The sequence below is a fragment of the Gopherus flavomarginatus genome, chromosome 9 (genome assembly GCF_025201925.1).
Source record: "Gopherus flavomarginatus isolate rGopFla2 chromosome 9, rGopFla2.mat.asm, whole genome shotgun sequence".
Classification (NCBI taxonomy): domain Eukaryota; kingdom Metazoa; phylum Chordata; order Testudines; family Testudinidae; genus Gopherus; species Gopherus flavomarginatus.
The window spans coordinates 51,422,422-51,448,113 of NC_066625.1; the positions used below are offsets into that span (position 1 = coordinate 51,422,422).

Genomic DNA, 25,692 nt, shown 5'->3' on the forward strand with positions numbered 1-25,692 from the left:
TCAGCACTGAATTTCATTTGCCATTTTGTTGCCCATTCACTTAGTTTTGTGAGATCTTTTTGAAATTCTTCAGAGTCTGCTTTGGTCTTAACTATCATGAGCAATTTAGTATCATCTGCAAACTTTGCCACCTCACTGTTTACCCCTTTCTCCAGATCATTTATGAATAAGTTGAATAGGATTGGTCCTGCCCCGCTGCCGAGCTGCTGGAAGCGGCACGGGCCAAGGGACTTACTGGCTGCTGCTTCCAGCAGCTCCCATTGGCCTGGAGCAGCGATCCATGGCTAGTGGGAGCCGCGACTGGCCAGACCTGCGGACGGGACAGGTAAACACACCGGCCTGGCCTGCCAGGGGCTTTCCCTACACAACTGGTGACCTCTGTTTGAGAAACCCTGCTCGAATAGATTAGTAAGACACGATTTCCCTTTACAGAAACCATGTTGACTTTTGCCCAACAATTTATGTTCTTCTATGTGTCTGACAATTTTATTCTTTACTATTGTTTCAACTAATTTGCCAGGTACCGACGTTAGACTTACTGGTCTGTAATTGCTGGGATCACCTCTAGTGCCCTTTTTAAATATTGGCGTTACATTAGCTATCTTCCAGTGACTGGGTACAGAAGTTGATTTAAAGAACAGGTTACAAACCATAGTTAATAGTTCCGCAACTTCACATTTGAGTTCTTTCAGAACTCTTGGGTGAATGCCATCTGGTCCCGGTGCCTTGTTAATGTTAAGTTTATCAATTAATTCCAAAACCTCCTCTAGTAACACTTCAATCTGTGACAGTTCCTCAGATTTGTCACCTACAAAAACCGGCTCAGGTTTGGGAATCTCCCTAACATCCTCAGAAGCAAAGAATCCATTTAGTTTCCCCACAATGACTTTATCATCTTTAAGTGCGCCTTTTGTATCTTGATCATCCAGGGGCCCCACTGGTTGTTTAGAAGGCTTCCTGCTTCTGATGTACTTAAACATTTTGTTATTACCTTTTGAGTTTTTGGCTAGCCATTCTTCAAACTCCTCTTTGGCTTTTCTTATTACATTTTTACACTTCATTTGGCAGTGTTTATGCTCCTTTCTATTTACCTCACTAGGATCTGACTTCCACTTTTTAAAAGATGCCTTTGTATATCTCACTGCTTCTTTTACATGGCTGTTAAGCCACAGTGGCTCCTTTTTAGTTCATTTACTGTTTCTCTTAATTTGGAGTATACATTTAAGTTGGGCCTCTATTATGGTGTCTTTAAAAAGCGTCCATGCAGCTTGCAGGAATTTCACTTTAGTCACTGTACCTTTTAATTTCTGTTTAACTAACTCCCTCATTTTTGCATAGTTCCCCTTTTTGAAATTAAATGCCACAGTGTTGGGCTGTTGAGATGTTCTTCCCACCACAGGGATGTTAAATGTTATTATATTATGGTCACTATTTCCAAGCAGTCCTGTTAATTACCTCTTGGACCAGCTTCTGCGCTCCACTTAGGACTAAATCAAGAGTTTCCTCTCCCCTTGTGGGTTCCCGTACCATCTGCTCCAAGACGTAGTCATTTAAAGTATCGAGAAATTATGTCTCTGTATTTCATCCTGAGGTAATATGTTCCCAGTCAATATGGGGATAATTGAAATCCCCCACTATTATTGAGTTCTTAATTTTGATATCTCTCTAATTTCCCTTAGCATTTCATCATCACTATTACTGTCCTGGTCAGGTGATCGATAATAGATCCCTAATGTTATATTCTTACTAGAGCATGAAATTACTATCCATAGAGATTCTATGGAACATGTGGATTCACTTAAGATTTTTACTTAATTTGATTCTACATTTTCTTTCACCTATACTGCCACTTCCACCCCCCCCCCCACTTGTTCTGTCTTTCCGATATATTTTGTACCCCGGAATGATTGTGTCCCATTGATCAGCTAAACCCTGAGCATGTGGGCAAGACTCACCAGCCAGACACCCAGGAAAGAATTCTCTGTAGTAACTCAGATCCACCTCATCTAACATCCCATCACAAGCCATTGGGCATATTTACTGCTAGTCGTCAAAGACGAATTAATTGCCATAATTAGTTATCCCATCATACCATCCTTTCCATAAACTTATCAAGCTTAGTCTTGAAGTCAGATATGTCTTTTGCCCCCACTACTCCCCTTGGAAGGCTGTTCCAGAACTTCACTCCTCTGATGGTTAGAAACCTTGGTCTAATTTCAAGTCTAAACTTCCTGATAGCCAGTTTATAGCCATTTGCTCATGTCCACATTGGTACCGAGCTTAAATAATTCCTCTCCCTCCCTGGTACTTATTCCTCTGATATATTTATAGAGAGCAATCATATCTCCCCTCAGCCTTCCTTTGGTTAGGCTAAACAAGCCAAACTCTTTGAGTCTCCTTTCATATGACAAGTTAGGCTCCTCTCATCCCAAAAGTTTCCCCAGTTCCTAATGAATCTAAACCCCTCCTCTCCACAGCATCGTCTCATCCACTCATTGAGACTCTGAAGCTCTGCCTGCCTACCTGGCCCTGTGCGCGGAACTGGGAGCATTTCTGAGAATGCCACCATAGAGGTCCTGGATTTCAGTCTCTTCCCTAGCAGCCTAAATTTGGCCTCCAGGTCGTCTCTCCTACCCTTCCCTATGTCACTGGTACCTACCTGTACCATGACCACAGGCTCCTACCCAGCACTATACAAGTCTATCCAGATGCCTCGAGAGATCTGCAACCTTCGCATCAGGCAGGCAAGTCACCATACGGTTCTCTCTGTCATCGCAAACCCAGCTATCTATGTTTCTAATGATCGAATCTCCCATAACTAACACCTGCCTTTTCCTAGTGACTGGAGTTCCTCCCCCGGAGAGGCAACCTCAGTGCAAGAGGATATCCTAACACCATCTGGAAGGAGGGTCCCAATTATGGGAAGGTCTCCCTTTGCTCTCATTGACTGTTCTGCTTCCCTGGGCCTTTCACCCTCCTCAACAGCGCAGGGGCTGTCTGACTGGAGGTGGGACAACTCTACAGTGTCCCGGAAAGCCTCATCAACATACCTCTCTGCCTCCCTTAGCTCCTCCAGTTCCACCACCCTGGCCTCCAAAGCCCAGACGTGGTCTCTAAGGGCCAGGAGCTCCTTATACTGAATGCACACATACACCACCCGCCCACAGGGCAGGTAATTATACATGCTGCACTCAGCGCAATAAACTGGATAGCACCCACTCTGCTGCTGGGCTTCTGCCTGCATTGTCTCCTAGTTAATGAATGGGTTTTGTTTAAATCAAGAAGTTTTGAATGTAGTTTAGTTTATAGTTTTAAAAAGCAACAAGGGGCCCTTGCCCCCTTCCCACTCCCCTTCCAAACTCCCTTGCGAAACTCCCTGTTAGCAGCTCCTGTTCGCAAAGCTCCCTGGTCACTTGCTCACTGATGCACATGGAATTGGAGGAAGAGTTCCTAACTCACTCTGACCATCCTCTTGCCACCTACCAATTCACAGAGCAGCCCAGCTTTGCTGGAGAATAAATACATTGACTGTAGCTGTCTAAATGGAACAATCGCAGAGAGAATAGGACCTACGACACACTGCATGGTTTTCGTGCCAATGGTTGGTAAAAGACTCACTCCACTTGCATGCAGAGGAGTAAAAATAAAACAATAACCCTTGGAGTTCAGGAGGGTTCATGCTACCCAAACGCACATGCCTCAACTCCACTGCCCCTAGAAGTTTCTTTAAGTTACTTTATGCAAATAAGTGGTTTGATCAACATTTAAGAGGATCATCTCCTGAAGGAGGAACTGTTATGTTTGTACAAAATGAATTCCAAAGCAAGAAGTTACCGCTTAACTATTTTCCAGTCAAATACTTGGATGACACCTCAACATCTTGAGAGATGGGCTGTTCATTCTCAGCATTATGCAGGAATTAGGGACACTGCTGTGCCGTATACTAGCAGGGTTTATTGTGGGGAGGAGAAAAAGAACAAGGAATAAGTCATCTTTGAGTGTCAGTATTAGGACATGAAAAACGTGCTATGGACTAGAAATATGTGCCCTAATATGCCTGAAAGCTAAGCCAGGAATGCCTTCCAGGCAGCAAAAAGTAAACAGGAGATACTTTGTGTGTGCACACGGTGTCAAAGTCTGTTGGCAGGAGCAGGCAGTCAGAAGCTGCCACCCAGATTAACCCAGCATGAAGGGACTACAGTGTATTTATTAACTAAGACATTTTAAAGCAGGTTACTATGGAACCCGTTACACAGCAATTTGCACTAATAATCATGCATAAAAATAAAGCTTCACATGCAACTATTTTAAAAATCCAGCTGCCAAAAAGCAACACTTCTCAGTGTTTTATGGTTAACCAACAGCTTTAGAATTATTTCTGGTCTGAATTTGTTATTCTTCCACTCAGAGGATAGCTGCATAAACAAGAAAAGCTGAGCCTAGACAGGTTACTGCAATAAGCATTGTTAAATCCCACCACCACCAAAACAGTTAACATGGAATAGCTGAGGACACAGTCTGTGGGGTAGGGACTTTAACAAAAGAAGCATGCAGGTGGAGAGAAAGGCCCAGCGAGCCGAGAACCACTCACTGTGGGAGGTATGGAGTACCAACAGCTCTAACAAGGAACTAGTAGTTCCAGCGATCTGCTGAACTTCTGATATGTTCTGCATGAACATGGAAAATCCAAACTCTCAACAGGAATGAAATATGAAAAAGACATTAAGGAAAAGAATGGAGAACGTCATAGACTGACTTTTTATCTTTAAATTGGGGAATAGAGTCCAGCAACCTTCTAGAGTAAAAAAATAATAAATTTTAAATACAAACTAGAAGAAAAATGATTCACTTGAAACGGTAGACCTTTAAATCCATACAGCCAGGTCATGCACCTTCTCAATTCTATTGCAATAAACAGCATGTCAGCAATTTTTCTCACAGAAAATAAAATTCAGTTCAAACTATAATCTTCCTAAATTAAGAGGAAATTTACTTGCTGGAAGCGAGGAAAGCGTCAACATCAATGGTCTCCGGACATCCCATAGGTGGATGGAGGGTGGAATAAAACACTCACCTACTTCTGTTAATGGGAGTGTTTTAAGCCTTTACTTTATGTATATTAAATTTCCTTAAGAAATTAACTTCACCAGAGATTTTTACTCCTCTTTCCCTCCACACAAACAGGGGCTGGAGAAGGCATTATGGGAATACACTAAAGCAAAGACAGTGGTAAGTAACGCACCGGATTTCGAAGAGCATGTTGCTGTGACGGTCGATCCCTATGTGCGTGGCTGTCTCTTGTTATTGCAGATGCCCCAGAATCTACAGGAATGGACCCCACTGGAGTAGGCTGCAAAATAAAGCACCCATTATACATTGAAACCAATGCCTTGGTTAGGCTCCACTCCCAATCTACATGCATGCATAGGCTCTACTACTAGGCTAGCTCATATTCAGTGTGGAAGAACCAGGATTCTGGTTCTTCTGGTTCTGACAAAGAAAATCACAGCAGATGCTGTAAAATCTCTGTGGGATTCAAAGGCTTGCTGGACATTTACAGCCACTAACATCTCATGGTAAACTGAAACACAATACTGTTATTATATACATTTATAAAGGTACCCAACTTCATGGTATCTGAGCACACTTAGTGTAGGTTAAATTGAGTTAATTACAATTGCAAATAAGGATAGTTTTATGCATATTGTTTTCCTCCTCATCTCATGTCTTCCTACTTTTAGGAACAGGATGTGTTAATTAAGGCTTCATCTGCTCAGTTTCCAACTAAATCATAATCCCATCTTGTAACTTCACGATCTCCCTAGCAACCAATGGTGACTAGTTAAAGGAGTGATAGGAAACTTGCCTTAAAATGGGCTTTTTGCCCATTGCCTCTGAAATTAAACATCAGTGAAGAGAAATGAGATTTACAAGGAGAATAACATTATCTTTTAGAAGGAAGGCACTGTTCAAAATAAGCAAACATAGGAAATGTATATAATGACTGAGTACTGATGTAAAAACCACAAAAGCAGAGTGGCCCAAAAGCATAGTAAGTGACTGGCTATACACCTTGGACACAAACTGTCCTTTGCATGAGCAACCAGCAGAATGGATTCTACATAAATATGTTTTATGAGAGTTCTCCAAGAGGCATCAGTGGGCCTCTTGGCAAAGCTTTTCCACATACAGATGGTCCCAAAATTTAAAAGCATGTTCTGTTTGGCGATGACAGACCAGGGCACTAATCTTGTGCTAGAAGCTGATGAACAAGGGAAAAATGACAGCACACTCAGAAAAGGAGAGTGTGGAAGTTAAGGAGTTAGACTCTAGAATGTGAGCGTTCTGCATTTACCCTTTCCCCTATGGCCCTCATCATGATTAGAAGACCAATCTGAAAACGCACTGGTATTGGGAATTGCCCTTTTTTAGAATCCCCAGATTATTGTAATGGGAGAGGTTATTTCTCATGACAAAACCAAACTTGATGAAAGTGTCCACATGCAGGAGATTCTGCGTCTAAAAGCCATGACTTCTAATCCTTCTGTAACAGGGGCAGCAGTCTCCAGCCTGTTAAGTGTTGGAACACTACAGAAAGCAGCAGTTTAATTACTGACGACTTCTTAGGGCAAATGTGGCTCATTATGAGTCCACCCTAAACATAACTGACTTGGGTGCTATGTTCTGAAACAGAAAGGTCCTGAGGGATGGAACCTTAGGAGCATCCAAGCCTGACTGAGAAGGGTAATACTTAGTTTAAAAACAAATTTGCCAAACAATCCAGTAATGATTTTTGTGATCTTGTGTATGAAGTGTGAAGAAGTGTTACTGCAGCAAAATACTCTGTAGCTAAGGTTAATATGCACATGAATGTGTTTTAAAATTTGCCAGTTGTTCCAGTGGTATGACCTACAACTGCCATATGGGACACTCAGGTTGGATTGCCTCATTATAGCATGCTCATTGAGGGAGAGGGAGAACCTTGTGATCTATGCAGCCACTCCACAGCAGTGTGATGGGCTTTGAAGAGAACTGCCCTTGTTCTGAATCAGAAAGTGAGAGAGGGAGGAGTAAAACCAGAGGCAAACAGAGAAGAGTGTTTAAGGTTCCAACAGGGATGCAGAAGATCCCCTGTGCTAATTTCCATCAGGAGAAAGAAACACATTCTCCTGATTGACAGGGAGAGTGAACCATTACGATTTCCGAAGGAAAGCCAACCCAGCACTCAGTTTTCCATTCCACAACTGCAGCACATCATCACTTCAATAGAATATTTGTCCTAGCTGCTTGGGGAGTCACTGCCATTTTACAAAGTCATATCAGTGCAAAGCTGGTGAAGAGACCATCCTACCTAGAGGCTGCAATTGGTTTTCGGGGCTATTAAAGGAAATTCTTATATGCTCACCCAGCTGGAAAAGCAACCACGAGGGACTAGGAGACTTATTTCTGGAAGGAGGGTGCTTGTTTTGCAAACAAAACTTACCAGTGGCCTGCCAACCCAGTCGTAGGCATAATCAAAGGTGTAGCCTTTTTTTTCGAATAGTTCTGTAAAGATAGTTCGTAAGTAATCGTAGTCTGGTCTCTCAAAGAAGTCTAATCGCCTGACATAACGAAGATATGTGGCCATCTCCTCTGTTGGAAAAAGGCAAGGACAAAAGGAAAAAAAAAGGAGCATCAATATCTTGCTCCAGACTAAAAGCCTAGAGCAGCACACACAATAAAGTCACCTGCTGCTCATGCCATATCTCTGTGCACATTACAAGTCCCTATAGCATGAGAGGAATACAACTGGTGGGATCGAGTCTTTGTGATAGCTCCACCTGGCTTCTCAAGGTATTGGGCAAACTTAGCCTTCCAGTCTTTAGCGGTGATGAAAGTGATCTTGTAAGAGAAAGTGCATCTTTAAAAGCAGAGCTGATACTAGGGGGAGTTTGAATAGAAGTGGGTAAAGTATACATATTAAAAAATACGCACAAAAGCATCCCCTGCTGGAACAGGCAGGTGAAGTCTCCTCCACACAATACATAAAAGCAGTGCTAGTTTGACAATATCAAAGGCTATGGAAGCAACAAAAACACATTTTCCTGGAAATCTTCCTCCTCGTGCCCCAATCCTGAAGCTTGGCCAGTGTGTCACTTTCCTCAACTTTATGTGCCACATCACAGTCAGCATGCTTCTGACTTACACGGCACCCTAGAGTCACTTGCCAGCATCATTTCGTTGGTTGAAGACATATGGTAGCTGTTCAATGACAGATCAGTCTTATCCCCCTTCCTCCGTAGGCCAGGCAAGGAAGAGACTGGGGGGGCAGATCTTCAGATGGTGTAAATCAGTGATTCTCAAACTTTTGTGCTGGTGACCCCTTTCACATAGTAAGCCTCTGAGTGCGACTCCCTCTTATGAATTAAAAACACTGTTATATATTTAACATCGTTATACATGCTGGAGGCAAAGTGGGGTTTGGGGTGGAAGCTGACAGCTCGTGACCCCCCACATAATAACCTTATGACCCCCTGAGAGGTCCCGACGCCAAGTTTGAGAACCTCTGGTGTAAATTAAGGATCTGACCCTGTGAATCAAACACAGGCCTCTTGCCAGGCAGTACACATTGCCTTCCTGAGCCAGCCCATCTGCTACCACGTTTGACTGCTGTTCTCATTCCCACACTAGCATCTCCAGGGAAGTCTCTCTCCAAAACCTAGCAATATTTTCCTTTTATTTTGATTCTTTTAATGTTTGAATGAGCTGAGTTTTTTTAATTTTAGAATCATTTGATCCTTTTCACAGCATCATGTGATGAAACAACTGCCTTTACTATCTTGTCCAGTGCTTACCTGCTTTCCTTTAAAAAAAAAAAAGAAAAAAAAAGCTTTAATAAATAATTAATACTTTACATGCACTACAATTTTAAAACACTACTTAAAGGTGAAGTTTTCTGCCTGCTCCAGACACCTGCTTCCCTCCCCTGGATTGTAGATTTTTAATTCAATTATGTGAGTTCTATTTTGCACAATTAATGCAACAATTAATAAAAATGTGTGTTTTTGTGATAAATGTAATTTTAAGTCTCAACAGCATACACACAGTATTTGTTGTGGTGGCATACAGTGACTTCAAGTAGCCAGGTAAGGCATGAGAGCATCCCAGGAGTAGTCACCATATTGCTCTTGTAGAGATGTTTGCACTGTAAGGCTATGTACAATATGCGCGTGCAGTAACTTGGGGGTGGGGGGGATTTATTCCCTATTTATATTAGCTGAATTGCAGTAGCACATTGGGGTCCGGTCTGTGACTGGGGCTCCTTTGTGTTAGGTTTTGTACAAATACATAACAAAAAGACTGTCCCTGCCCAGAACTACACAGCTATGTTAATGCACCATGAATGATATGATGAAGGAAGAGTTGGGAAGCACTAAAGCAAATCCATCCAACGTATACTGTATGCAGAAAATTCAATTGTTATATTATGGATAAGTTGTTCATACAACAGTCATAATGAGTAACATTAACTTGCTCACCTTACACATACAATATTTTGATTACTAGTCCAGTTAATTGTTGACGAAAGCTTTTTAGCACTTTATATGTGCTGAGGAGTTAGTTACTGTGGGACCGCCTGGTTCAAATTCACACAGTTAGTCCCTGCCCTAGAAGTGCACAGTTTGTCTGTTGTCTGCACAGTGCAGAGCTCAATGAGGCTTGGTCCTCTAGGTGCCACTATAATACTACTGTTAATGTTGCATCAACATGGTTTTTGCATTTAGTCACTTTACAGACAGAAAAACTGTACTGCCCCTGCTTAGCAATATTAACTCTGAAATGGTGCAGATTGGCTTTGTAGTTCACACTCACTGAGGTGAAAGGACAGGGGTGGGGTGTGAGAGGCAATTCCTTCTCTTGTTGCTGCTATCAGGCCATATATATGCTATGCGCTGATCTGAAGCCTGGAGGACAGCAAAGATTCCAAATCAGCAACCAGAAGCAGCAGCTCCACTTTGTGGAAGATGGAAGAGGGCAGAACAAGGGAGCAGCCACTCGCAAAGGCATATCTCACCTTGGGACCCAGTGGATTTCTGACCAACATCCTGCTGGGAAGTTAGTGCTACTTAAAACAAGGGATGGAGTAGGGGAAGGAAGAGCCAGGGCAGTGGGGAAGGAGTGGGGTAGGGCCTGGGGTGGAGCAGGGGTGGGAAGAGGCAGGGCAGGAAGAGGGTTGATGGGTGGTGGGGAGCTGAGTACCCCCAGGGCCTGGAGGAAGCCAGTGCCAGTGGCCTGATGAGTATCCAGCTGAGGGAACTTGCCCTGGTTGACACCCAGGGTCTGCTAAGTTGACCACCCAGTTCTTTCACTGCTTCAAAAATATCAGAGCTCTGCAAAGAATAAACTCCATATACCTGAGGCAGTCACTTGAGAGAGGCAATTAACAAATATGACACACTTTTTTGGAAGATGGCCAAGTGGGGGCTGCTGTCTGTATGCCTCTTCACAGAAGAAAAAGCAACAGCAGGCACTTGAGGCATTCTCCAACCACCTCAATACAAAGGACTGTGTTGGCAATTAACTGCAAGTAAGGACTGAAGGATTGTAGAAGAGTGAGGGAACAAAGAATACTACGGATTGACAGTGGCAGCTCCAGGTGTTTGCCAGAGACAGTAGCAATGTAACAAACAGCATTCAAATATGTTCTGACAGAACAAATATGTTGGTCCTGCTTTGAGCAGGGGTGGAGTAGATTACCTCCTGAGGTCTCTTCCAACCCTAATCTTCTATGATACAATAGGATGGGTTATGTCCAGTTCCTAATCGACACCTTACACAGACAGTACAACTGGTATAACAATTCCAACTGGTCCTTACCTGGAAAGTTCTCACAGAGAACTTCAACTGGAGTGTTTCTCTTCGTGTCCCCAATCTTCTGATATCTCTCTTTTAAGGTGTCAGCCTGTAGGGTACAAAGAGGAAGCATAAGTATAGAGACAGAATCCAACAGCAGGGTAACTGACCTCGCTATGAGGGTGAAAACAAATGGTATTTTATACAGAATCTTGCACATATCAGGATAGAAGAACTGTTTGTCCAAACTGCACGTTATGAGACACAAATATGAAACAGCTACTGTACAATTCACTTGCTATGAGCAAAGACTACTTAGAGAGTTTCTGAAGGTATCGCTAAGATGTGAAAGGGAGAACATGTTTAAGCTTACAGATACTAGCTGTACATCACTCCTTCATGAGAATGAGTTTTTAATATATTAAAAATCAACTATTAGACAAGACATTTTGGGTTCTCACCTTAGTGTGTGTAACAGAATGTCTAGCTGCTCAGTAAGTAACAACTACTCAGTTAACCTGGTGTGGCAAGGCACCTCCTCTGTCTTGACGGACTTAGCACTTTCCCCTCTGGCGCTAGCGGGGTATGGGGTAAATCAGCCCCACTCTGGACAGTGTTTGCCTTCCCTCTCCGTATTTTCTTATCAGTATGTTCAAGGTAGGCCTCAGGGCAGGCCCAAGGAACGCTCCTCCATCAAACAAAAAGAAACCAATTTATAAACACAAAAAGGGAGAATCCCTTTCCCCACCCCCTCACTGGGGAGGTGTTTTCTTCTTGTTGGCCCTGGGGCGCAAATCCTTCCCCTAAACAGGCATTCAGCTTTGGTCACTCAGGTGTCCCTATTTGACCTGAGCTAACCCCTTATCAGCTTATAGGAAAAAGGGCAGGGGCAACATTTCAGATTTTGGTGGGGGAGGGGCAACTTTAACTGTGATTCCAGGGGCTACTTAGAGACCTGAAAACACTAGTTTTTTGGCAAATAACCTAGCAATTAGCAGACAGGAACACTGTATCTAATTCTTATATAAAAGAAAAAATTAAATAAATATTAGACCCACTCAGCTCTAATACTAACGTGTTCTGACATCTTGTGGCAAATCATTTAAGAGACACTGGCTAGATTTAAAATTGTGTAATGTATATTCTTACTTTGTTATTAACTCTGCAGAGAGAGATACCCCGTCAGAACTCCTGGGTTCTATCTCAGCTCTGGGAGAGTGGGTCTAGTGGGTTACAGCAGGGGGCAGATACATCCATCTAGCCCAGCATCCTGTCTTCCAACAATGGCCAATGCCAGGCGCTTCAGAGGGAATGAACAGAACAGGTAATCATCAAGTGATTCATCCTGTTGCACACTCCCAGCTTCTGGCAAACAGAGGGTAGGGACATGCAGAACATGGTGTTGCATCCCTACCCGTCCTGGCTAATAGCCATTGGTTGACCTATCCTCCATGAACGTATCTAGTTCTTATTGGAACCCTGTTATAATTTTGGCCTTCACAATATCCTCTGGTGAAGAGTTCCACAGAAATGCTGTCAAGAAGTACTTTCTTTTGTTTTAAATCTGCTCCCTATTAATTTCATTGTGTGACCCTTAGTTCTTGGGTTATGTGAAGTAGTAAATAATATTTCCTTATTCAGTTTTTCCACACCATGATTTTCTAGACCTCTATCATATCCCCCACTTAGTCATCTCTTTTCCAAGCTGAAAAGTTCTAGTCTCTTTAATCTCTCCTCAGACAGAAGCTGTTCCATACCCCTAACAATTCTTGTTGTCCTTTTCTGTATCTTTTCCAATTCCAATATGTATTTTTTGAGATGGGTGTCCAAATCTGCATGCAGTATTCAAGATGTGGGCATACCATGGATTTATATAGAGGCAATATGATTTTTCTATCTTATTACCTATCTCTTTCTTAATGATTCCCAAAACGGTCCACTTTTTTTGTTTGACACTGCACACTGAGCAGATGTTTTCAGAGAATTATCCACAATGACTTCAAGACCTCTTTCTTGACAGGTAACAGCTAATTTAGAGGTTTCAGAGTGGTAGCTGGGTTAGTCTGTATCAGCAAAAACAACAAGAGTCCTTGTGGCACCTTAGAGACTAACAGATTTGCTAGTCTCTAAAGTGCCCCAAGGACTCCTCATTGTTTTAGCTAATTTAGACACCATCATTTTGATTGTATAGTTGGGATTATATTTTGCCATGTACATTACTTTGCATTTATCAACACTGAATTTCATCTGCCATTTTATTGCTCAGTCACCCAGCTTTGTGCGATCCCTTTTTAACTCTCTGCAGTCAGCTGTGCATTTAACTATCTTGAGTAATTTTATATAATCTGCAAATTTTGCCACCTCAGTATTTATCCCCATTGACCTCTCTCTAGTCTCAAAACTAACCATGTATTCCTACCCTTTGTTTCCTATCTTTTAACTGGAATGCCTGGCAATGCTTTTGGGATCATCTAACAATCCTTAATTAAATTAAATTAAATTTAATGACAAGCCTTTTGTTATCTTAATCACCCTGACTCTGGTTATAAACAAACTCCCTACCCCAAGAGCAGAAGCTGTGCTGCAATTAAGAGAGACTGCTTGGGGAGGAAAGTGGACGGTGGAAGCATGTGACTAAGAGAACCAGGAAGAGGAAAAGACGGGCCAGTGAAGGAGAAATAGAGCTCAGGAACAGGTTTGCAGAGTTGGAAAATGAAGAAGGGGCACAGCAGGTGGTCGCTGAGGGAGAGAGGGCAAGGAAAAAGAGAAGAGCTGATAGTCCTACAGGAGGAGGGGAGGAGTCAATGGAGGCAACACCAAATATAAGCCCCAGTAGGATTGCAAGGGTGAATAGGAATCGAGAGGACTTGCAGCCAGTGGGTGCAGGGGATAGACCGGAGAATCACACTGTTACCAGGAAAAGCCAGGTCTATGTGATTGGAGACTCCTTACTGAGAAGGATAGACAGGCCTGTAACTAGAGCTGATCGGGAGAACAGAAGGGTATGCTGTTTGCCGGGTGCTAAGATACAGGATGTGGACCTGAGGCTGAAAAGGATACTAGCGGGAGCAGGAAAGAATCCGTTGATTGTCCTTCATGTGGGAACGAATGATACTGCTAGATACTCTTTGGAATGTATCAAGGGAGACTATGCCAGACTGGGGAAGACGCTTAAGGAAATCGAGACTCAGGTGATCTTCAGTGGGATTCTGCCAGTTCCTAGAGAAGGGCAACAAAGGTGTAACAAGATTATGGCGATCAACAGATGGCTCAGGCAGTGGTGCTACAAGGAGGGCTTTGGGATGTGCGGCCATTGGGAAGCATTTACGGACAGAAGACTGTTCTCTCAGGATGGACTTCACCTGAGTAAGGAGGGAAATAGACTTCTAGGATGGAGGCTCGCCGAACTGATTAAGAGAGCTTTAAACTAGGAATTTGGGGGAGATGTCCAGGAGATCTCCATGCCGGAATTTAACCTTGTGAAGGAAGTAAACAAAGTAAGAGGGGATACAGCCGTGGACAGAAGAATTGGCATAAGGAGGAAGGGTAGCGTAGATAGCAGACTAACAGGTGATGCTGGTGGTAGAATGTCTGTGCCTAACAGGGTAAAGAATGTCAGTGAAGCCAAACAGCAAAAATTAAGATGTCTGTACACTAATGCGAGGAGTCTAGGGAACAAAATGGAGGAACTAGAGCTACTGGTGCAGGAAGTGAAACTGGATATTATAGGGATAACAGAAACATGGTGGAATAGTAGTCATGACTGGAGTACAGGTATTGAAGGCTATGTGCTGTTTAGGAAAGACAGAAATAAAGGCAAAGGTGGTGGAGTAGCATTGTACATCAGTGATGAGGTTAACTGTAAAGAAATAAGAAGTGATGGAATGGACAAGACAGAGTCTGACTGGGCAAAAATCACTCTGGGAAAGAAAGCTACTAGAGCCTCCCCTGAGATAGTGCTTGGGGTGTGCTACAGACCGCTGGGATCCGATCTGGATATGGATAGAGACCTCTTTAATGTTTTTAATGAAGTAAACACTAATGGGAAATGTGTGATCATGGGAGACTTTAACTTCCCAGATATAGACTGGAGAACAAGTGCTAGCAATAATAATAGGGCTCAGATTTTTCTGGATGTGATAGCTGATGGATTTCTTCACCAAGTAGTTGAAGAATCAACAAGAAGGGATGCCATTTTAGATTTGGTTTTGGTGAGTAGTGAGGACCTCATAGAAGAAATGGTTGTAGGGGACAACCTTGGTTCGAGTGATCGTGAGCTAATTCAGTTCAAACTAGATGGAAGGATAAACAAAAATAGATCTGGGACTAGGGTTTTTGACTTCAAAAGGGCTAACTTTAAAAAATGAAGGAAATTAGTTAGGGAAGTGGATTGGACTGAAGAACTTGTGGATCTAAATGCGGAGGAGGCCTGGAATTACTTCAAGTCGCAGCTGCAGAAACTATCAGAAGCATGCATCCCAAGAAAGGGGAAAAAAACCATAGGCAGGAGTTGTAGACCAAGCTGGATGAGCAAGCATCTCAGAGAGGTGATTAAGAAAAAGCAGAAAGCCTACAAGGAGTGGAAGAAGGGTGGGATTAGCAAGGAAAACGACCCTTAGTGAGGTCAGAACATGTAGGGATAAAGCGAGAAAGGCTAAAAGCCAAGTAGAGTTGGACCTTGCAAAGGGAATTAAAACCAATAGTAAAAGGTTCTATAGCCATATAAATAAGAAGAAAACAAAGAAAGAAGTGGGACTGCTAAACACTGAGGATGGAATGGAGGTTAAGGATAACCTAGGCATGGCCCAATATCTAAATAAGTACTTTGCCTCAGTCTTTAATAAGGCTAATGAGGAGCTTAGGGATAACGGAAGGATGACAAACGGGAATGAGGATATGGAGGTGGATATTACCACAAACGGGAATGAGGATATGGAGGTGGATATCTGAGGTAGAAGCCAAACTTGAACAGCTTAATGGGACAAAATCGGAGGGCCCAGACAATCTTCATCCAAGAATATTAAAGGAACTGGCGCATGAAATTGCAAGCCCATTAGTGAGAATTTTTAATTAATCGGTAAACTCAGGGGTTGTACCATACGACTGGAGAATTGCTAACATAGTTCCTATCTTTAAGAAAGGGAAAAAAAAGTGATCCGAGTAACTATAGGCCTGTTAGTTTGACATCTGTAGTATGTAAGGTCTTGGAAAAAATTTTGAAGGAGAAAGTAGTTAAGGACATTGAGGTCAATGGTAACTGGGACAAGTTACAACATGGTTTTACTAAAGGTAGATTGTGCCAAACCAACCTGATCTCCTTCTTTGAGAAGGTGACGGATTATTTAGACAAAGGAAATGCAGTAGACCTAATTTACCTCGATTTCAGTAAGGCATTTGACACGGTTCCACATGGGGAATTATTAGTTAAATTGGAAACCATGGGGATCAATATGAAAATTGAAAGGTGGATAAGGAACTGGTTAAAGGGGAGACTCCAACGGGTCGTACTGAAGGGTGAACTGTCAGGCTGGAAGGAGGTTACTAGAGGAGTTCCTCAAGGATCAGTTTTGGGACCAATCTTATTTAACCTTTTTAATACTGACCTTGGCACAAAAAGCAGGAATGTGCTAATAAAGTTTGCGGATGACACAAAGCTGGCGGGTATTGCTAACATAGAGAAGGACCGGGATATCATACAGGAAGATCTGGATGACCTTGTAAACTGGCGTAATAGTAATAGGATGAAATTTAATAGTGAAAAGTGCAAGGTCATGCACTTAGGGATTAATAATAAGAATTTTAGATATACATTGGGGACACATCAGTTGGAAGCAACAGAGGAGGAGAAGGACCTTGGAGTATTGGTTGATCACAGGATGACTATGAGCTGCCAATGTGATATGGCCGTTAAAAAAGCTAATGCGGTTTTAGGATGCATCAGGCGAGGTATTTCCAGCAAGGATAAGGAGGTGTTAGTACCGTTATATAAGGCGCTGGTGAGACCTCACCTGGAATACGGTGTGCAGTTCTGGTCTCCCATGTTTAAGAAGGATGAATTCAAACTGGAACAGGTTCAGAGACGGGCTACTAGGATGATCCGAGGAATGGAAAACCTGTCATATGAAAGGAGACTCAAAGAGCTTGGCTTGTTTGGTCTAGCCAAAAGAAGGCTGAGGGGGGATATGCTTGCTCTTTATAAATATATCAGAGGGATTAATATTAGGGAGGGAGAGGAATTATTTAAGCTTAGTACCAATGTAGACACAAGAACAAATGGGTATAAACTGGACACTAGGAAGTTTAGACTTGAAATTAGACAAAGGTTTCTAACCATCAGAGGAGTGAAGTTCTGGAACAGCCTTCCAAGGGGAGTAGTGGGGGCAAAAGACATACCTGGCTTTAAGACTAAGCTTGATAAGTTTATGGAAGGGATGGTATGATGGGATAGCTTAACTTTGGCAGCTGATCTTTGATTATCAGCAGATAAGTATGCCCAGTGGTCGGTGATGGGATGTTAGATGGGATGGGATCTGAGTTACTGCAGAGAATTCTTTCCTGAGTGCTGGCTGGTGAGTCTTGCCCACATGCTCAGGGTTTAGCTGATCACCATATTTGGGGTCGGGAAGGAATTTTCCTCCAGGGCAGATTGGCAGAGGCCCTGGAAGTTTTTCGCCTTCCTCTGCAGTGTGGGGCATGGGTCACTTGCTGGTGGATTCTCTGCAGCTTGAGGTCTTCAAACGACAATTTGAAGACTTCAGTAACTCGGACATAGGTTAAGGTTTTGTTATAGAAGTGGATGGGTAGGGTTCTGTGGCCTGCTTTGTGCAGGAGGTCAGACTAGATGATCATATTGGTCCCTTCTGACCCTAAAGTCTATGAGCTTCCTCTGGGGATAAGACATGCACTGTGAGCAGACCTCTGGTATGAACCAGGAGGGGGGGCAGAAGGAGGGGAAAGAGAGCCCACCCGTCCCCCGCAAAAATGGCACCCCTGAAAAAGGGCCTTTATCATTCTAGGACTAATGTATCTGGCTTACACCACTCTCTTGCAGCTCCCCAGCCTGACTCTGGCACATTGGTTAACATTAGATTTTCACTTCTGCCAAAACCTGTCTACATTTGATTTACTATGTGATTAACTGTCCCTTACTGCACACTTGTCTACTGTCTAGACTACATTAACTATATAGCTGGTTACCGGGAAAGAATATGAAGTAACACACTCAGTTATGATTTTCTGAGCGTGTCCATCCTGAAGCAGTGAACTCCACTTCAATCACTACCCCAAGAACAAAGCTGCTCAGTCTGCATTTCAGTACCTCGTTCCAGAGTCCAGTTTCTCAAGAGTTATTTAAAATACTCCTTTTATGAATGAAACATGTTAGAAGTATCAGTGTAAGCATTAGAAAGGATTCTCCTCAAGGTTTTAGTTTGGAAGGGGGAGAACAAAGCTCTATGGTGGGAGAAATCTGGAAGCGGGAAAATACAATAATCTGTCTGGCATTATTTTAGACGAAGTCAAAGAATGTGTGTGTGGCCTGCAGGTAAGGGAATGTATGAGGCAGACCACACCGGGTAGAGACACACTCCTCCCCACTTCCTTGGAGAGATCAACTCTTTAATTTAAGGAAGTCCTTTACATTCTCTCAGAGCCTGTCTACAAACTTTGGTAGTGCATTAAGCTAAATCAGGAAAAAGGCACTCATTTAGAAATAAGAGCATCCATACGCAGGTTTTCTAGAATAGCTCTTCCGCTTTAAAACCATACTCTATGTTATTCGGAAATAACTCATGTGTACACGAGGCCATAGTATGTTATAGCAAGTCTCCTCCCAGAAAAGTGATTGGTGTATGTAACAGGGTGGTTTGCCTGTGGGCTGGAGACCCTGGGGCTAAGCCAGTTCCGATTACAAGGTGAACCCCACCTGAGAGAAATCAGGTGATTCCAATATAAAAGGCAGCAGAAAGCTCCAGGGAGGATGTGGCTGAAAGAGTAGCTTAGACTACCAGAGGTAGGAAAGCCTGACAGAAAGCTGGGGAAGCTTAGGAAACAGAAGACTGTGTGAAACTGGGACTGGTGGAAGAAGTAGCTAAAAGGAGCAAGTGTGGCTCCTGCAGAGCCCTGGCCAGATAAAAACTGGGAGTGAGAGTTAAAGAAAGGAAGATGAGCTGAAAAACTGTGTGTTTTTTGGACTTTTGAGATCTGCTTTTGACAGACTCTGTTCCTAACCTGAGGAGAACTGGTGATGAGTGAATTAAAGGCTTGAGCTTAAAAGGTCACTGGAGACAGTGAGTTCATGTGAGGAGCGGTGCAAATGAAGGGGAGATAGAGGCAGGATGGCTACAGAGGCAACTCTGGCCATGATGTAGTGCTTGGAAGGCAGTAAGTGGCCACAGTGTAATAGCCTGTAATTGATTAGGCTGGGGTGAAGCTATGTGATGTTTTAAGAACTTGTAACCCAAAACAAAGTGCTTCAAGGAGGATACAACATCTGGAGACAGATGTCAATGTGGTGACTGTGGAAATAATTGCTTCTTCAGCCTAATAAGTCCATCCACTCATCATTAATCTTAAACCACTGAAATGTTCAAATAATGGATCAGATCATAGATCTTTCAAAAAGTGCCATTCTTCAACCATACAGATATCGACTTGTGGCACTGTAGAGTGATCAACCTTTTCCAAAACACCCAAAGCAGTAGGCATCTATGATCATACATAAAATTAAAATTGACATGTAACTGCCAATTCCTTTCAGTTCAACTGTGACAGCCCAACATTCCTTCCCACTCTAAGGGTAGGGCATCTGCAGGGTTGGAAGGTGCCTGGGTAATTTACCCTGTGTTTTAATGATTTTTCCCACATCAATCTACACTTGGAGACTCAAATACTAAGTGTGTCTGTTAAAACATTTGCATTTCGTAAGTAAGCTGAACATACAACAAACCATGTAATTGGGAGCCTAAGCAAACTAACCTACTTTAAAGTCTGTCTGGTTTTAAACATTTTGTGTGAGGGGAAAAAAAAAGTATCATTATACATAGTGATTTAATGAACACAGAGTCCAATGACAAAAGTTAGATACATCATAAAAGGGAAGGAGGAAGCGAGACTAATATGTGGAAACAAATATACCTATCAGAATTCATGAACAAAACATTGTAAAAATAATTGCCACAAAGTCAAGGGGCAAGGAACCAAAGGCCAAAGAAACACTTTAAATGACAAGTATAGGAGAAGTGCAAAGAAAAACATTCTTGATATTTTTATTCCTTCTTTATGATTTATAGAGTATCTAAAAGGGGTGTGTGTGTGTGTGTGTGTGTGTGTGTGTGTGTGTGTGTGTGTGTGTGTGTGTGTGTGTGTGTGTGTGTGTGTGTGTTTTAAAAACACATTCACAAATAGGGCTTTACTTCTCTTCATGGAGATCCCACTGGAAAACCAGAGTGGGAAAGTGAGATCACAATAGACTGAAACTTGAGCTACAGACTTTCCAACCCTCCATTAGAAAAGAGAGAACGTTTAATCAGAAATATATAATATTTTTATCAAATGTAATCAGGGTTTCTATTTTATCCTAATCAGGTTCTCATACTGATCCCATCAATTAAAAAACACCTTATATAACAAATACAAGAAAGTGGAAGGTGATAGTCACAAATATAAATCAGAAGGTAGGAATGATAGAAAATTGGTAAGGGAAGCAAAGGGACCATAGAAGAAATGTATAGCCAGCAGATTTAAGGGCAATGAGAGTTTTAAAAGTATATTAGGAACAAAAAGAATCCTAACAATGGTATTTGTCCATTACTACATAGAAATGGTAGAATTATCAATAATGCAGACAAGGCAGAAGTGTTCAATAAATAGTTCTGTATTTGAAAAAAAGGATAATGCAGTCATAGCAAATAACTTTTTCCATTATACTAGTCTCTCAGGAAGATGTTAAACAGCAACTACTAAAATTAGACATTTTTAGATCAGCGGGGCCAGATAAGTTGCATCCAAGAGTTTTAAAGGACCTGCTGAAGTACTGTGTCCATTTCTGTTGTCTACAGTTCAAGAAGGATATTGATATATGGGAGAGGATGCAGAGGAGAGGATTACAGGATTACAAAACATGCCTTAGAATGATAGACTCATGGAGCTCAATCTATTTATCTCAACTAAGAGAAGGTTATGGGGTGATTTAATTACACTCTGTAAGTACCTCTATGGGGAACAGATATTTAATAATAGGCTATTCAGTCTAGAAGAGATGGGTTTATCTATGAGCCAATAGCTGGAAGCTGAGGCTAGACACATTCAGAATGAAATAAGGCATATAATCTTTTTTAATAGTGAAAGTAATAAGCCATTGGAACAACTTATCAAGCGTCATTGTGGATTTTCCATCACTGACAATGTTTAAATCAAGACTAGATGTTTTTTGAAAAGATCTGCTCCAGGAATTATTTTGGGGAGTTATGGCCTGTTATACAGGAAGTCACACTTGATGATTACAGTGGACCCTCTTCTAGCCTTATAATCTATGACTATGAAAAATACCTTAGCTGAGTACCTGAGTTTGTGTTACAGGTTTTAACAAATTTTAACCCAAAGAGTTTAACTAAGCATCCCCAAATGGCGGGGAAAGCAGTAGCTCAAGTTTAATCTCAGTAGTCTTTCCCACAAACCTCTATTCCGTCTTCCATTGAGTCCCCAGCAGAAGTAGGGAAGTTGAGAAGTGATATTCCTGATATTTCTCAGACAAGAAAACATTTGAGGCTCTTTAAATTACATCCTAAAAGAGCACTAATTTTTTCCCTTTTAATTTAAGAATTAAATGTAAAAATTCTAACAAAATATTATTGATTCATGATTAAGACCACAGAAAGTCTGGCAATTAAAAACTTCATTTTCTGACTTCATTTCATAAGTACTTATTGGTATTCTTGCTCAAATGTGTCACTTAAGATAGTGTGATCTCTTGGTCCAATACTGGCAGTAAGCCAATATTCAGAGTCTTGCCAGGTTGTTTCAGTTAGGAAGAAAAATTGATTATATGAATCAGCTATTTCTCTGGAGAAATCATGTTTACGAAGAATGAAACCAAAGTCCTGTTTTTCTGAATGAAGTAGGAACAAACAGAATTTCCTTGTCGATAATCCCCAAGCCTGCACTTTCAGCTAGTCCTGTTACCCAAGGAGCTCTGTTTCTGTTCCCTCTCAGGGCCATGCTCATGGTTTCTCCTGGTGTTTACAAGCTTTCTGTGTCTGACACACACTGTTGCAACAAATCAATCCCAAAGCCCCTGCATTTGCAAACAGTCCCCAGGGACACCCTATAGGCAACATGGCTTAGCTTCTGCTCTTGTCCTGACATGCTGGCCAGTGCCTTGGGTGGTAGCTTCATTTGTTTCAGCTATCACTACACAAAGAGGCATTTAGTTGCTTCATCTTTTAGACTGATTGAAGGGTTCTTATTATACCCATTGACTTTAGTCAGGTCCATGATTGATGGCAGCCATTAACCCCTTCCAACATAACATTATTACTTTTTATTACATATTTAAGGAAAAGAAGAACACAGAATAGTATACAACAGTGGTCGGCAACCTTTCAGAAGTGGTGTGCCGAGTCTTCATTTATTCACTCTAATGTAAGGTTTCACATGCCAGTAATACATTTTAAAGTTTTTAGAAGGTCTTTCTATAAGTCTATAATATATAACTAAACTATTGTTGTATGTAAAGTAAATAAGGTTTTTAAAATGTTTAAGGAGCTTCATTTAAAATTATATTAAAATGCAGAGCCCTTGGACCGGTGGCCAGGATCAGGGCAGTGTGAGTGCCACTGAAAATCAGTTCGCATGCCGCCTTTGACACAGGTGCCATAGGTTGCCTACCCCGGTATACAAATATGATGCAGCTGAGTTAACTTTGCTATTGTAGCAGTTCTCAACCTGAGTCCTGCCATCCCATGGGGGCTGAAGTCTCAGCTGCCCTGGAACTACATGGCCCCACAGGGGCTGAAGCCCCAGCTGCCCCAGAACCCTGCCATCCCACAGAGGCTGAAGTCAATGCCTGAGCAACTTAGTTTTGCAGGGCCCCCTGGGGCACGAAGCCTCAGGCAACTGCCCTGCTTGCTACCCCTTAATGTTGGCCCTGTCTTTTATATGGAGAAAAACAGTTGTTGTGGCACAGGTGAGCTGCGAAGTTTAACATGTGGGGGGTTCAGAAAGAAAAAGGTGGAGAACACCTGTGCTACTAGACATGTGCTGTAGAAATTTCATTGTGTGTACCATATTTGTGTCTCAGTGGATTTGCTACACAGTCATCAAAATCTCAGTTAAGAGAATTTCCTAATTGCTAGTACTGCAAATTCAAATTAGAACCTAAGTGCAAAGAAAAAACGGTTACTCACCTTTTGTAACTGTTATTCTTTGAGATGTGTTTTTCATGTCCATTCCAATTAGGTGGGTGCACGTGCACGTTGGCCGGAAGTTTTTTCCCTTTGCAGCATCCGTCTGGTTGGCATAGGAGACTCCTGGAGTCGTGCCTTCAGGGCGCCTAATATATAGCTCTGCCGACCTGCCACCCTTTCAATTCCTTCTTGTCGGCTACTCTGACAGAGGGGTAGGAGGGTGAGTATTTGAATGGACATGAACACCACATCTTGAACCACAGTTAAGAAAGGTGAGTAACCGTTTTTTCTTTGAGTGATTGTTCATGTCAATTCCAATTGGGTGACTCCCAAGCCAAATCTAGGAGGTGGGGTTGAAGCTGTCCACTGATTGGAGTACTGCTCTACCAAAGGACACATCGTCTCTAGCCTGTCTAGTAATCGCATAGTGTGTGGCCAAAGTGTGTATTGATGATCACGTTGCTGCCTTGCAGATTTCCTGGGTGGGGACTTGAGCCAGGAACGCTGTTGATGAAGCTTGCGCCCTTGTATAGTGCGCCAGTAATTGGGGGCACTGGAATCCCTGCTAGATTGTAGCACTCAGTAATGTAGGCCACAATCCATGATGAAATGCGCTGGGTTGAAATAGGCTGTCCCATCATCCTGTCCGCTACCGTGACAAAGAACTGTACCAAACTTCCTGAACAGTTTCATCCTCTTGATGTAAAAGGCCAATGCTCTGCGAATGTCTAGATTATGGAGCCTCTTCTCCCCGCTACTCGAATGAGGTTTAGGGTAGAAAACTGGGAGGAAAATGTCTTGGTTGATGTGGAACTGTGACATAACCTTCAGAAGGAAGGCCAGATGGGTTCTGAGCTGAACTTTGTCCTTAAAAATATGGTGTACGGCAGCTTCGATGTTAGAGCCGTGAGCTCAGACACCCTCCGGGTTGAAGATATTGCCACCAGGAATGCGACCTTGTAAGAAAGGTAGAGCAGGGAGCATGTTGCTAAAGGCTCAAAGGGATGCCCCATGAGCCTAGAGAGGACCAAGTTGAGATCCCAAGCAGGAACCGGTTGGCGGACGTGTGGGTACAACCTGTCGAGGTCCTTCAGGAAGTGGCAAAAACTGAAGGACCCTGTATCCCAGGATGGAAAGCCAAGCTGGTAGCCAGGCGCACTCTTATAGAAGACAAGGAGAGACCCTCCTGCTTCAAGTGGAAAAGATAATCCAAAATGTGGGGCACTGAGGCTAGCATGGGGGGCAAGTTGCGCTGTGCTGACCAGACTGAAAATCTCTTCCACTTGGCCAGTTACGTGGTGCTAGTGGAGGATTTCCTACTGCTGAGAAAGACCTGTCTGACTTGTTCTGAACAGAAAAGCTCAAACTGATTCAGCCATGGAGCCTCCATGCTGTGAGATGGAGCGACTGCAGGTTTGCGCATTGGAGACACCCATGATCCTGAGTGAGAAGGTCCAGGAAGAGCGGCAGGGTAATCGGGGCTTCCATGGGCATATCTAGGAGAGAGGTGTACCAATGCTGTCAGGGTTAGGCTGGTGCTATGAGAATGACCTGGGCCTGGTCTCTATGGATCTTGAGCAGGACCTTGTGGATGAGTGGTATGGGAAGAAGGCGTATAGAAAAGCTCCTCTGCAATGGAGGAGGAACGAGTCCACTGTGGAACCCGGACTGTGATTCCAGAAGGAGCAGAACGGCTGACACTTCCTGTTGTGTCACAAAGAGTTTGATCAGGGGACAGCCCCACTTCTGGAAGACCGAACATGTGACTTCCGGGCAAAGGGACCACTCGTGGCTGTGGAACGACCTGCTGAGGTGGTCCGCCAGCTTGTTCTGGATCCCAGAAAGGTACAACGCCTTTAGATTGACTGAGTTTTCTACACAAAAGTCCCATAGCCCGAGGGCTTCCTGGCACAGGGGAGAGGAGTGTGCACCCCCCTGTCTGTTGATACAGAACATCGCAGTCGTATTGTCAGTCACAAGCGATACACATCGACCTGCTGGATAAGGGCAGAATGACTGACACGCTAGGAGCACCACTCTGAGCTCCCTAACATTGATGTGACGACGAAGATCTGTCCGCGACCAGAGGCCCTGAGTGCTGCAGTCCCCCAGATGAGCTCCCCATCCCAAATCTGATGCATCCATCACCAGCACTAGGGATGGCTGTGGGGCAGCAAAGGGAACTCCTGAGCACACCTGCTGAATGTCCGCCCACCACCAGAGCAAGTCGAGGATATGGTGAGGCAGGGTCATGATCTTGTCCAAGCTGTCCCTGGCAGGTCTGTACACTGATGCAAGCCACAACTGAAGTGGCTGAAGCCTGAGTCTGGCATGTTGAGTCCAGTACTGCTCTTATGAACTCTATCCCCTGGACTTGGGACAGAGTTGATTTGGCTTTGTTCAGTAGCAGGCCCAGATTCTCGAAGGTGGCTCTGATAAATGCCACCTGAGCTGC

General features: G+C 43.0%; 1 protein-coding gene across 6 annotated transcripts in view; it reads right to left on the reverse strand.

The window, feature by feature from the left end:
- The window catches only part of CSNK1G1 (casein kinase 1 gamma 1), a 292,459-nt gene that overhangs the window by 36,427 nt on the left and 230,340 nt on the right, over positions 1–25,692 (reverse strand). For 3 of the 6 annotated variants that reach the window (XM_050967442.1, XM_050967446.1, XM_050967444.1), the window contains 3 exons: positions 10,858–10,942; positions 7,484–7,632; positions 5,243–5,350 (listed from right to left, as the gene is read on the reverse strand). In XM_050967442.1, coding sequence (XP_050823399.1) covers positions 5,243–5,350; positions 7,484–7,632; positions 10,858–10,942 — 342 coding nt within the window. Of the gene's footprint in view, positions 1–4,591; positions 4,694–5,238; positions 5,351–7,483; positions 7,633–10,857; positions 10,943–25,692 lie in introns of all 6 variants that reach the window. The other 3 variants (XR_007776268.1, XM_050967445.1, XM_050967443.1) reach the window with 3 other exon arrangements.